The sequence below is a fragment of the Fukomys damarensis genome, unplaced genomic scaffold (genome assembly GCF_012274545.1).
Source record: "Fukomys damarensis isolate Sample0158 unplaced genomic scaffold, DMR_v1.0_HiC HiC_scaffold_10, whole genome shotgun sequence".
Classification (NCBI taxonomy): Eukaryota; Metazoa; Chordata; class Mammalia; order Rodentia; family Bathyergidae; genus Fukomys; species Fukomys damarensis.
Window position 1 is genome coordinate 981,447 of NW_022900922.1, and position 12,104 is coordinate 993,550.

At 42.3% G+C, this 12,104-nt stretch overlaps 1 protein-coding gene across 3 annotated transcripts in view; it reads right to left on the reverse strand.

Annotated features, from left to right (window-relative positions):
* Positions 1 to 6,623: 6,623 nt before the first annotated feature.
* Prkcq (protein kinase C theta) overlaps positions 6,624 to 12,104 on the reverse strand; it is a 124,800-nt gene continuing 119,319 nt past the window's right edge. For all 3 annotated transcript variants that reach the window (XM_010621400.1, XM_010621399.3, XM_010621401.3), the window contains 2 exons: positions 11,011 to 11,139; positions 6,624 to 8,673 (listed from right to left, as the gene is read on the reverse strand). In XM_010621400.1, coding sequence (XP_010619702.1) covers positions 8,518 to 8,673; positions 11,011 to 11,139 — 285 coding nt within the window. In that variant the 3' untranslated portion in view covers positions 6,624 to 8,517. The remainder of the gene's footprint in view (positions 8,674 to 11,010; positions 11,140 to 12,104) is intronic.

Sequence of the window (12,104 nt, forward strand, 5' to 3'; positions counted from 1 at the left end):
TCAGGCTGGCCTTGAACTAACCATGTAACCCAGGATAGCCTTGAACTTGCAGTGATCCTCCTGCTTCTGCCTCCCAAGTGCTGTGATTACAAGCATACACCACCATGCAAGGCAGTGAATTTTAATAACTCACACTCTTTCCTAGGAAATTATTCATTTTATATAGGTTTTCAAATACATTTCATGTAAATATGCATATTTATAATTTATACTATTTATAGCTTTCTTTTACCATGATAATTACAACAATCAATTATTTACATAAATGTAGCTAAGAGTGTTTTTACTTAAAAAGTAAGTTTGGATTTATTGATGAAGTCTATGGCCTACCTTTTCTTATTAATTTATTTCTGCCTTTTGTCTTTCTAATTTTCTCTTTTTTTGGCCCAGGGATTTAGCTCAGTGGCACCATGCCTGCTGATCCTGCGTTTGATCACCTACTGCTGGAAAAAAAAATGCCTTTTCTAATTTGTAAGGCTTCTTTGTTATTATTTTCCCGACTTCTTGCCTGATGACTTCACTTTGGAATACTTCTGATGGAGACGCTTTCACAGACACAGGTGCGGGGAAGGGGCTGTAACAAATGTGGGCGGAGGTCAGTGACTTCAGCAGTCAGCAGGCTGCTTGTGGAGGTGCCTTTCCCCCCTTCTCCATAGTTCTTGTATTTCGTCCTGGAACCTTTGAAAGCAAACTGTAGATGGCATTTTATTTTATTTCACCATAAGGACTACAGTTTAGTTTTTTTTTTTTTAAAGACATGGTGTTGTTAAAAATAAGTACAAGTTCATTGTTGGGATCTTGTACCTCTACATGACAAGTCTTGATTCTCATTTTTCCCCCTTACCTCTGCCCTCCCTTCACCCCCTCCTCCCCTCCCCAACTGCAAACACTTTATTTTCATCTTTTCATTCTCTCACATTTTTTTCTTTTCCCTTTCCCTAAAATGTACCAATAAACTCAATTAAAGCTGAAAAAAAATAAGTACAAGTTCATTTACTTTGCGTCTTTCTTATTTCATATCATCTGAGCTCAGATTCCATACTTTTCTTTTCCCTTCCCTTCCCTTCCCTTCCTGTCCCCTCCCCTCTCCTGTCCTTTCCTTTTCTCTTTTTAGTACCAGGAATATGCACTTGCAAGGCAGGCAGTGGCACCAAGCTAATCCCCGGCCCACTTTTCTTTGGATACTTTTATGACCATAAAAATTATTAATGTCTACTGTGCTTATTGCCATTCAGTTTTAAACACTTCATACATTTCTGTTTGATTTATGCTTTAATGTACAGGCATCTGTATGTCTGCTTAAAATTTAACTGGTAGAAATTTGTTGCCAGTCATCTTGCTGTTTCTTTCTAGTTGTGTTCAGTGACTGCAGCCCTACAACGTATGGTTTGCCAAGTGTGTAGTATTTTGTCGATCAGACTTTGAGAGTAATGACGGTGCACACCTATTTTATTATGTGCTACATACTAAATATTTTCCATTTGTTAACACATTTAATCCCCACTAAACCATGTGAGGCAGGGCACACTTTTCCTTTGAAATGGTATATAATCGGTGTTTACTGATTTTACAGTTCTCTATTTTCTTGTATTTGTTAACTGTATTCAAATTTCCTGTACCCTTAGGTTTTTGCTGACTTAGGAACATTTTAATGTTTCCCATTATGATAACAGATTTCTATCTTCTTATATTCCTATCAGCTTTGTTTTCTATACTTAAGAAAACAATATTTTTCAATATTCTGGATGTTTTTCTTCAATTTGGAATGTATGCAACTGACATTGCCATTACTGTACCTCCGATTTCCTTGTGATTTCCTTCCTGCCCCTTGATGAAGACTGTCTCCTTGACCGAAGTCTTGTCGGCCTTTTCTGAATCCTCTTTGAAGAAGGCCTGGAGTTTTGGGATTCGGCACCCACCTTTACAATGCCCAGTTTCAGAAATGAATCCACCACCCTGGATGTGTGCTCACTCTTCATATCTGATCAAATCCCTCATCCTTCCCTTACCATTGCCTAGATGATTATCGCCCTGGGCAACACTCATCACGAATCTTGTTTCATTTCTCCCTACCCCGTACTTTTCTCTTAGTCATTTTCTACCCACGTATCCTACCTTCTCTTTGCCTGTAAATTCCCACTTGTTGTATTTGGAACTGAGCCCACTTTTATCCCAAATCTCTTTCTCCTTGCAGTAGTTCCTCAGCAGGTTCGTGTTTTTTCTTTTTCTTTTTCTTTTCCACTTTAACTACTTACTCTTTAGTTTCTTTATCTTCCTAATCTTTTCTTCTTTTTTCCCACCTTCTTTTCCTTTCCTTCATTTTCTTTTATTTTTTCCTATGATATTTTTCCTTATTCATTTACTGTCAACATTTCTTGTCATTTTTTTATCTACTACCTTATATAGCATAGAAATAGACTGAAAAATTCCAGCCCCATATTATCTTTCATTAGAAAGCTATAACTCATTAACATATACAGTGATCAATGGATGCTTGAATTTATTCCTCCCTTTTATTATGTTTCTATTTACTATTCCTCTTTGTAATTGTTTTCTTAAATTTTATTCTCCTTGTTTATCTAATTGTTTAGAAGTGAAACAACTTACTTTTTAATCTTCTTATGGTTACATTTGTATTAAAAGAAAACCTTTAAGTCTATTGTATTTTCTAGCTTAGAATTGTGCCCTTTGGTTCTTTCTAGTTTTCTTAGTGTTGTCTATTCTGAGGCCACTTCATCTTTATTCCTGTTGAGATCATTTTTTCTTCAGTAAGACATAATAAGCCAATTGTGAAGGCTGTTGCTCGCCTTCAGAAGGTAATTGCTCCCATGACAATCCTGTCTTTGGATTTAGGGAGTCTTTTGATATTCCCAGTAGCTCACAATTCTTAGAGCAGAGATTCTGGTCTGGTTAATATTTTGCGATGCTGACCCTTCAGTCTAGGCAGTGGGTCTAGCCAGGAAATAATGGTGTTTCCTGACTCTTGAGCTCCCTCCTTGTTTTTTCATCCCCTAATGTTCATCCCTGTCAGAGTCTGCAAAGAGGATCAGAAATCTTAGTCCAGGTGATATTTGTCTTAGGCACTGGGGAAAAACCTCAAATGGCTAAAAGGGAAGGTTGAATCACTTTATCATTCTACTTACATTGCTCTTCTTGTCTTTACGCCACTGATTATGGACAGCTGACTATTTTGGAGAAAGGAAGAGAAGTGGCATCTTAGTAACGCTACTTCCATGGCACTTAGTATTTTATTTTCACAGTCCCCATGATTTAGTGAGCACCCGCGATGTGCTAAGCATGGTCCTGGAACTGCAGATACAGGAAAGGGATCCTCAAGGGGTCCACAGTCGGGCAGGGACCCAGTCCCGTGAAAACAGGGCCAGGGAGGGAGGCTCTGTGCGTGGGAACGTGTGGCGGCAGGAAGGGTGAGCCGCTGATTCAGCCAGAGGTGGGAAATCCGTCCCAAACAAGGTAATTCTGATTGAGTGTTGTAGGACGTTTAGGAGCTCGTCAAGCTGAAACGTGACAGAAGTATTTCAGGCATGGGGAACTGCACGTTAACAACTGAGAGGTGAGCAAGCGGCAGGCTGCCCACACCAGAGAGTAGCAAGGCCAGTGGAGAAAGGGTGGAAAAAGAGACTGCAGAGGGAGGCAGGATCTGAATGTGAAACTTGCTTTGGCTGCGGAGTTTGGATTTTTGTCCTGAAGGAAATGAGGAACCACAGAAATCTGGGATTACTTGCTTAGGCTGGGGGAGAGAGTACAAGAAGTCCAGGGTTTATTTCATACTGTATGATACAGTAGCAGGGCAAAGGCCCTGGATTCAATCCCAAGTACAGAAAAACAAAAACAAAAACAAAAGTCAGAATCCTGGCTTACAGGACCCTAAGAAGGAGAAGTAGGAAGAACATACCTGAGGTTAGAAAGCTTAGAAAGGTTTTGGGTGGCCATCAGGATGGAACAACCGGTTTGAGCAGTTTGTTAGGAGGCTCTTGTCCCGACCTCGGAGTGTGGGAATGACACTTGGACCTAAGACTAGGGCTTTGAGACAAAGAGAAGACGACACAGGTTTGTGGCAACCTGAGAGGCTCGGGGAGTCACACATCGGGTGAGGAGGGACAGGGAAGCGTTAAAGACGTCCTCGAGGCTCTGTCTTAAAATTGAGAATAGAAGGATGATGGTGACTCCCCAGAGATCTGTGCCATACTTCAGGGTTTAATAATATCTGTATTTCTCTTTGATTGAAAAATCCTTACTTCTAAGTTGGGTCTTACTCGCTGCATTTTATAAATCTGTAAACTACGGTACAAAGGTGTTACATGACCTTTTCACATCAAAGCCATGTTTCCTGGTGTTAAGTCTAAGGCCCTTTTACCACCCCATATCCATTTTCAGTGAAGAAGAAAAACTGTAGGAAGCATTTGTGGCAAAATTTCTACTATTATTAATAAACTGTGTGATAAGCAAGATGCTTTTAGCAAAAAGTTTTATAGGAAAATAATTTAAAATTTGCAAAAAATTTGAAAATAAGAATAATATAAAGAACACCCACATACCCAATGACTAATTTCATCTATTCACATTTTACTCCAGGTGCTTTATAATTTATTTTCTTGATATTTTTCTTTTCTGAACTATTTGAGTAGCACGCATCATGAATCTTTATGCCTAGTGTACGTTTCCTAAGAACGGGGACAATCTCTCACAGGAGTATAGCTCAGTTATGAACTTTATAAATTTTCATTGGCACAATATTTTATCTAATATACCTTCCATCTTCCAATTGCGTCAGGCATGGCCAGTCAGAGCACCTCAGTTAATGACCAGAAGCTGTTTCTAAGTTATCCAGCAGAGACCGTCTAGAGTTATTTCTCTTGTTACTCATCTGACTATACGATATGACACACCAGACTGTCTCAGATTCTGTCCATCTATCTTGCAATCTTCTGTCCATTCCATCATATCTGTATCTTCCTTCTCTCGTTCCCCTCCCCTTCCCTCGTCTCTTCTCTCTCTCGTTTTCCCCTCCCCCTGCTTCCCTTCTTTCCTCCTCCCCCTCCCCCCTTCTCCTCCTTCCTCCTCCTCCATCTTTGGCAGGCTCACGACCAAGTCACGAATATCACAGTAACCCTCTAATTTAGGAAACATGTACCAAGTTCTCTATGCTGAGCATTTTCCGTACAGCAGCTCTACAGGAAAACAACCCAAAACAACACAACATGATGTGAACAGTGGGCTCCTTGGTATATGGACAATGAGTTCCATGGTGAGAACTGCAGGCTCCATTTTACAGGTGGGAAATGTCATCCAGAAAGTTAAGAAGTCTGAAATTAAAGTGTTGAGAAGGCCATGTTCACTCCTGAGAGGGATTGTTCCTTGCCTATTCCAACTTCTAACTTCAAATGTTCCTAGGCTTGTGAACACATTGCTCCAATTTCTGCTTCTGTCTTCACAAGGACTTCTGTACTTCTGTGTGCATCTCAAGTCTCCCCCTTCCTTTCCTCTTTTAAGGATCAGTTACACCTGCAATTGGGTTTAAGGCCCATCATATAATCCAGGATGATTTCATTATATGATTCTTAATTATATCTGCAAAGACTTATCCCAAATAAGGTCACATTCAGATTTCAAGCAGAAGCATCTTTCGAGGGGCCGCTACTCTATGCACTACGTGGTGTGTCTTAGTCCATTTTTCGCTACTATAGCAGAATACCAGAGACTGGATAATTTATAGGGATTTATTTAGGTCATGGTTCTGGAGGCTTGGGAGCCCAAAAGTATCTGGCAATTGTTTTCATGGTAAATCATCCCATAGTGTAACAGCAAGAATGGGCCACATTTGGTTTTATAACAACCCACTCTGGTGATGATGAATCCATTCCCACGGTAATGACCTTCGTCCATTCAGGAAGGTGGAGCCCTCAAGCTGAGTAGGTCCCACCTCCCAACACTCCTCTGTCGAGGATGGAGTTCCTAATACGTGAGCTTCAGGACGCACATTCAGACAATTCCATGGAGCAGTCCTTTATCTACTCATTCACCTGACGGTTTCTTTTGAGCACTAATATAGCTCGGAAATGTGAGAAGTACAACGAGGATGTGGACACAGATCCTGTGGTTGGCAGATGTTACAGCTTTACTGGAAAACAGTGAGTTTTGTGGTGACGCAGCTATCGATGCAGTGGTGTGGGGGCCTGGAGAGGTGGGGGATGAACCAGCCTGGGCGAGATCAGCCCGGAGAAGGAGGAGCTTCGTGGCAGACCTGAGCTTTGAACTGCATGCAAAAGAGAGACTTTGGACTTTGAGCACGTGAGGATGGGACATTTCAGGTAAGAACACAAGGGTGAGGGAGGCTCAGAGGCAGGCAAAGATGGGTGCTTCCAGGCGGTACTGAGACAGCACATGGTCTGGAGCATGGGGCTAGTGGAAGTTCGCAGCGAGGGTAAAGGTAGGGAGGTGATCTGAGGACAGAATTGGTGACCCCGAGTGGGTTTTAGCAGGGAGTTTTGAACGTGGGTGTGACATGATTAAAAACTTTCATTTGCAAAGACAATATAGGCGTCATACGTATGAGCTGAGGTGGAGAGAGATTTAAGATGGAAAAGCTGATTCAGAGACTATTGCTTTAGTCATGGTTAGCAGTAAACAAAGTAGAAATATATTTCAGGGAGAAACTGCAGCAGTAGAATCATAAGGAGCTGGTAAAGGTAAAATAAAACCTGTCTGAGGAAGGTTAGGGGGTTAGAAGGGAATGGTTGATAAGGAGTCATTCTGGGCCCAAATAAAGGGGGCCACGGTGGGGCCATGAGCAGAAACAGGAAATGCAAGTGAGACTATGATCATGAGAGAGCGCCACGACTCACTGGGGGCACAGTCCACGAAAGCCTGGCAGACAGACTAGAGCTGGAGGCATGGACTTGAGATTATAGCACGCAGTGGTCCGTGAAGACAGAGAGGAAGGAGAGCATCAAGGGAAAGAAAGAAAGAGAAAGAAAAGGAAAGAAATCCTTAGATTTGAGACATAAGGAAGAAAAGGAGCCAGCAGAGGGGTGAGCAAAGTCAAAGGAAGAGTCACAAGAGAATGCTCTGTCTGGGGATCCCAGGGGCTGAGTTCAGAGGCAGCACGCTTTCCTGCACGAAGCTGCAGATGGGTGAGGAATGAAAACCAGGGAGGCCCGGAAGAGGCGGGGCCAGCAGAGGCTTGAAGGAGTAGGGCTATGGGTGGCAGGAAGTAGAGGAAGCATACATAGACGTCCCCTTGGGAAACGGAGAGCATAAAGAGGGATAGAGCAACAGTAATTGAAAGCTATCAGCACTTCTCACCCTCTTTGGGATTTATTTTTATTTCCAAATTGCAAAACATTGGTGCTAGATACCTTTTGGTGATCAGCTCGAAAAAGAAGCTCCGGGGAGGCAGGAAGGGAGTTGAGACTGTTGAGAGGCGCCTTTCTTCTCTTATTCTACTTTGACACCTTCATTTCTTTGTCATTGTCACAGTATTTTATCCAAATATACAAACATCGCAAACACGTTAAAACGTACAGTTAGAGCTCTAAACAAGATCGGCTACTGCAAATAGCATGCAGGGGTCGTTTATTCTGAATGATGCCTAAAGAGAGACTTGTCCCCAAGTCACCAGTAATGGATGATAAGGGATCGGTTTTCTTTTCTCTTAGAAGAATTATGCACTTCCTTTCCTTTCTTGTCAGGATGTGAGGATAGCAATGAATGACTTCACTGATGTTGAAGTCGACTGAGAATAGATGCACAGACAGGCTTTATTACTAGAAACAAAATGATACTACCTTCACTGGATTCTGAACTTAATTTGCATCGCAGGATAACCAGCATAGGCGTTCTAGTTGACCTTTCCTGTCCTTGGCATGAGCTCTTTCCATTTCCCTCTTTTCTGTGAATTTCATGGCTAATCAGAATGAAATGACTTGTAAATCTCAAGTTACAAGCTAGGTTTATTGTGAAGAATCCCATAAGAATTGATTCAGGTCTTCCTCCCAAGCCATTTCCATGTCCACATTTACACGTGCAGAAGAAAATGGGTTAGTGATTATTTGTCTGTGGCCGAGTCGGATCCACTCCCATCAGGCAATGGGCTGTTTCAGACTTGAGAAGTTTGTTCACTTTGCACCTTGACTTATTAAGTATTTCACCGATTGGCAGTTGGTGCCCAAGAGAAGAGCTATAATTTAAAGGAGTATTAAACTTTCAAATCCTTTGCAGTGTGGAGAGGCATTTTTTCAAGTAAATAACTAAGGTTAGTAATGACCTAACTTCAAGGGTGGTTGTGAAAAGATCAGGAGATGAAAAGAGGACATTGTCTTTAGTGAAGTAGGTTGGTTTCTGCTACAGGTAAAGAGTCAAGTGAGGAGCTAAAAGGTCTTAGCCTTTATTGCTGAGTGTTTCTTTTCTTTCCCAACTTGAAAAAGGGACCCAAGAAGTGTTGCTTGAACAGTTCTCAGCCAGGATGCAAATTCCTTCAAGTCTCTGGAGAAGTGCGGTTCAGGAGATGAGCCCTTCCATCCCTGGGTTCACAAAAGAAAAGTTCCTAAACATGTTCTGGTCCATGCTGTTGATCAGTGCTCCGTCAGCAAATGAGAGTCGGGGTTTCTCGTTCAAAAATTCCTTGTCGAAGTTGCTATAGTCATATGGCGATTTCTTGCATAGAGTTTAAGGGGGGAGACAAAGGAAAGAAAATCAGCCACTAAATCCACTATCTTAACATTGGTTACATTATCTGTGATCTGTGCATGACAAAGTCGGCATTTTCAGATTAAGCAAAGCTCAACTGGTACTTACAGATTATCAAGTATGGCTTGAAATGAACATCTCTGTGATCCTATCACCAGTTTCTTACTAGTACGATTAAAATCATGTGAAGCATACATTCAGTAGGCTCTAACTCTCCTAGAGTTTACATGAAGAATTGGCAACTTTAGAAAAAGTAGAGAGCCCAAATTTGGTCTCTCTCCTTTTATTCTACACAGGACAAAAGTGGGGGTGGGAGGAGAGAGAAGAGATAAAAAGAAGGAACATAGACAGTTATGTGTTCATGGTCTTTCTTCAAGATCCTTGGTGTTGATGGTTCCTCTACCTGTGTTAATTTTATTATCCTGTCTCATGGACAGAACACACAGAATGGAAGAGACTCTTTTCAGAGTGCTGGGCTATTGGTTCTCATGACCAAAATGGGGAGGCGGAGGGAGAGAGAGGCAAAGTAAAAGCAAACACCAAGCCAGGGATTTAGCTGAGTGGTGTTGCTGCCTGCCTCACCAGCACAAGGTCCCGAATTTGATCCCCGGTACCAAAAAACAACAAAAAACACCATAAATGCTCCTCTTCTAACCCCACTCTCAGAAAACAATGAGTTTCTTCAATATCAGTCATTTGGCTGGTGGAGGAAAAAAAAAAGGGATATCGTTCTTGTTTGCAAGACTTCTTAAACACTCATAAATACTGTTGCATGTGTTGCCCATATTTAAGCTCTGGAGGATGAGACTAAATTAGAAAAGGGAAGTTACAGAGACACGTGGTCATGCCTCCCCATCTGAGGAGGAAGAGTGGGCTGGTGAGGTTCATGGCCAGTGACCCCTATTTACAGATAGCTGCTCAGATCAGAGGCCAAGGAAATTCTTTTCTACTGGCAGAACTGGGAACTGTCCCATAGGTTAAGATTAGATCAAAGCATCTGATTTTTATGTGGGAAATATCAAGTCAGTTTTAATCTGCAATGGAAAGTCAGGCACGAATCAAGCTAAAACATGGCAAAAATTTGTTTTATCACAAACAAATGATTAACTATGTATTAGTAATGACATTATCACAACTAACTAAGGAGTGCTAAAGGCCAATCTGTTGAATATCTCCAGTGCTTGGACACATGCTGAGAACAACTATTTTAACCTTGGAAACAACACATTTGCATTTTTCAGCTATTCACTATCACAGCTGTGGCTGTTTTGTGGGGTGAAATCTTTCTTAGGGTACCTATGAGCCCTATACTCTTTTCAGGAAGGTAATGAGACATTCCTAGCCAGGTAATTACTATCATATTCTAAGAAATCACCAGGAACAGTTAAAAGCTCTACCATTTTGCCTTATTGAAAAGAATACTTTTTAAAAGATTGTGATAGAGTTAACATAAAATGTAACTTTTTTTTTTTTTAAACCAGGGATCGAACTCAGGACCTTGAGCTTGCGAGGCAAGGTCAGTGCCACTGAACTAAATCCCTGGCCCAAAATTTAACTATTTTTAAGTACACAATTCAGTGGCGTTAAGTGTGTCCATGGGCAACCACCACTGCCATGCACCTCCAGAGCTTTCTGCGTCTTCATTCGTCTGTGTTTCCGTGTTCACTTTCCAGTGGTTCAGCCTTTGTGTGAGCCAGGCTCTTCTGCCCTTTCTGAGGTAGGCTGGGGACTTCTGCTAGCCTATGTACATATGGGGATTTATGGATGTATCTTTTTATGAACACCGATTCCTTTTTCTTCCTTAAACAGAGGGCACCCTAATGATTACTCCTAGAGAATGTAGTTATGTGTACATAGTACTACTGTTAAGTAAATCTGAACACATATGGAAATACATATAGCCCCAAATTCCTCTCATCAGGTGTAGAATTTCTGGACAAGTTAGAGTCACCCAGACTATGACCATTAAGTATGTGTGTGTCGTGTGTAAAACCCCATCTCACCTGGCAGTCACCTACTGCTCACAAATGCCTATCCAACTTAAGTATTTCCAGCTGCCCATTCTTCATGCAGGAGCATTGGACTCTAGAAGTTAAATTTTGCAAGCAAGAAGGGTATCCTTTTTTTCCTCCACCAGCCAAATGGCCAGTATTGAAGGAGCTCATCCTTGTCTGAGGGTGGGGTTAGAAGAGGAGTCAGAGAGTGGGGAGGGGTCAGGGGAGGGGCTGTCAGCACTTGGTCAGGCCGCAGCCTGTGAGTAAGGGGAGAAGAACCGAGAGTGAACTGCCCGAGAGCGGCCCTTACCACTTTTGGCCTGAAAGGTGGGTCAATCTCCTTTCTCACAAGTTCTTCCCAGTTGATCTCGCGAAACAGAGGATGTTGGCGGATGTCTCCCCTCACTCCCAGCCTCTTTTCAGGTTCTCTCACAAACAGCTGAAAAGAAGCAAAGAGGGAGCCACTTACTTCCCCAGCTCTGGGCTGGTTAGCATCCGGTGGCCGTGGTATTTCTGGTACAACCACTCGCTCTTCTAAACTTATCTTTCTACTTGTTTTCCTGAAGACAGACTCAGGTCAAACTGTTCCCAGCACTCTCCGCTGAGTGAGCTGTTTTGAATATTCTGATGTTTGGGCTTTGACTGCCTTGCTCTTTGCCCTAGACATGTTGTATTTTAAGTTAAACAGATCCATCACGAGATCAGGTTCACTACGCGCTATGTACAGTATCTCCAGCAAGATCATCAGAAGCTCAAGTCAAGTCAGTTTTGTCACCAGTATGGTGAGCCAAGAATCCACCTCATAGGGCTGAGGATTAAATAAAACAGCAGCGCGCGCGCACACACACACACACACACACACACACACACACACAGCATATGAGGTGTGGTAAAAACATGGTGAATATTAAATTTTTAAAACATTTATTACTGCAACTTACTACAGTAAAATGCACATTGACGTCGACGGCCCTCACAATAGTCCCTGCCTTTGAACTCGCTTCCCCTCACTCCTACCACTGTCTGAGGCAGTTCTGGAAGTTCTCTTCGATGAGTATCTTTTGCCTCACTTCTGTAGCTGCCTTGATGTCAAGAACCGCTTCAGTATATTTACCTTTCATGGTCATTTTTGACTTGGAGGAGAAGTTAGAAGTCACATGGTGCCACATCCGCTGAGTACGGTGGATGAGGACACACTGTAAAATTTTGATGAGCCTGAGTTTTCTCTGCACCGCACTTGGCAACAACAGTCACTGCGTTTTAAAGTGATACCATGAGGGTTTAGATCAGGAACGATCCAGGAGCTCTTATGCGCTCAGAGGCAGGGCTCGTGGAAAGTAGCTGGATATGGGAGCTGACGTGCTGTTAGGGAGTGGGGCTAGGTTGAAGGCCGAGCGACCTGCA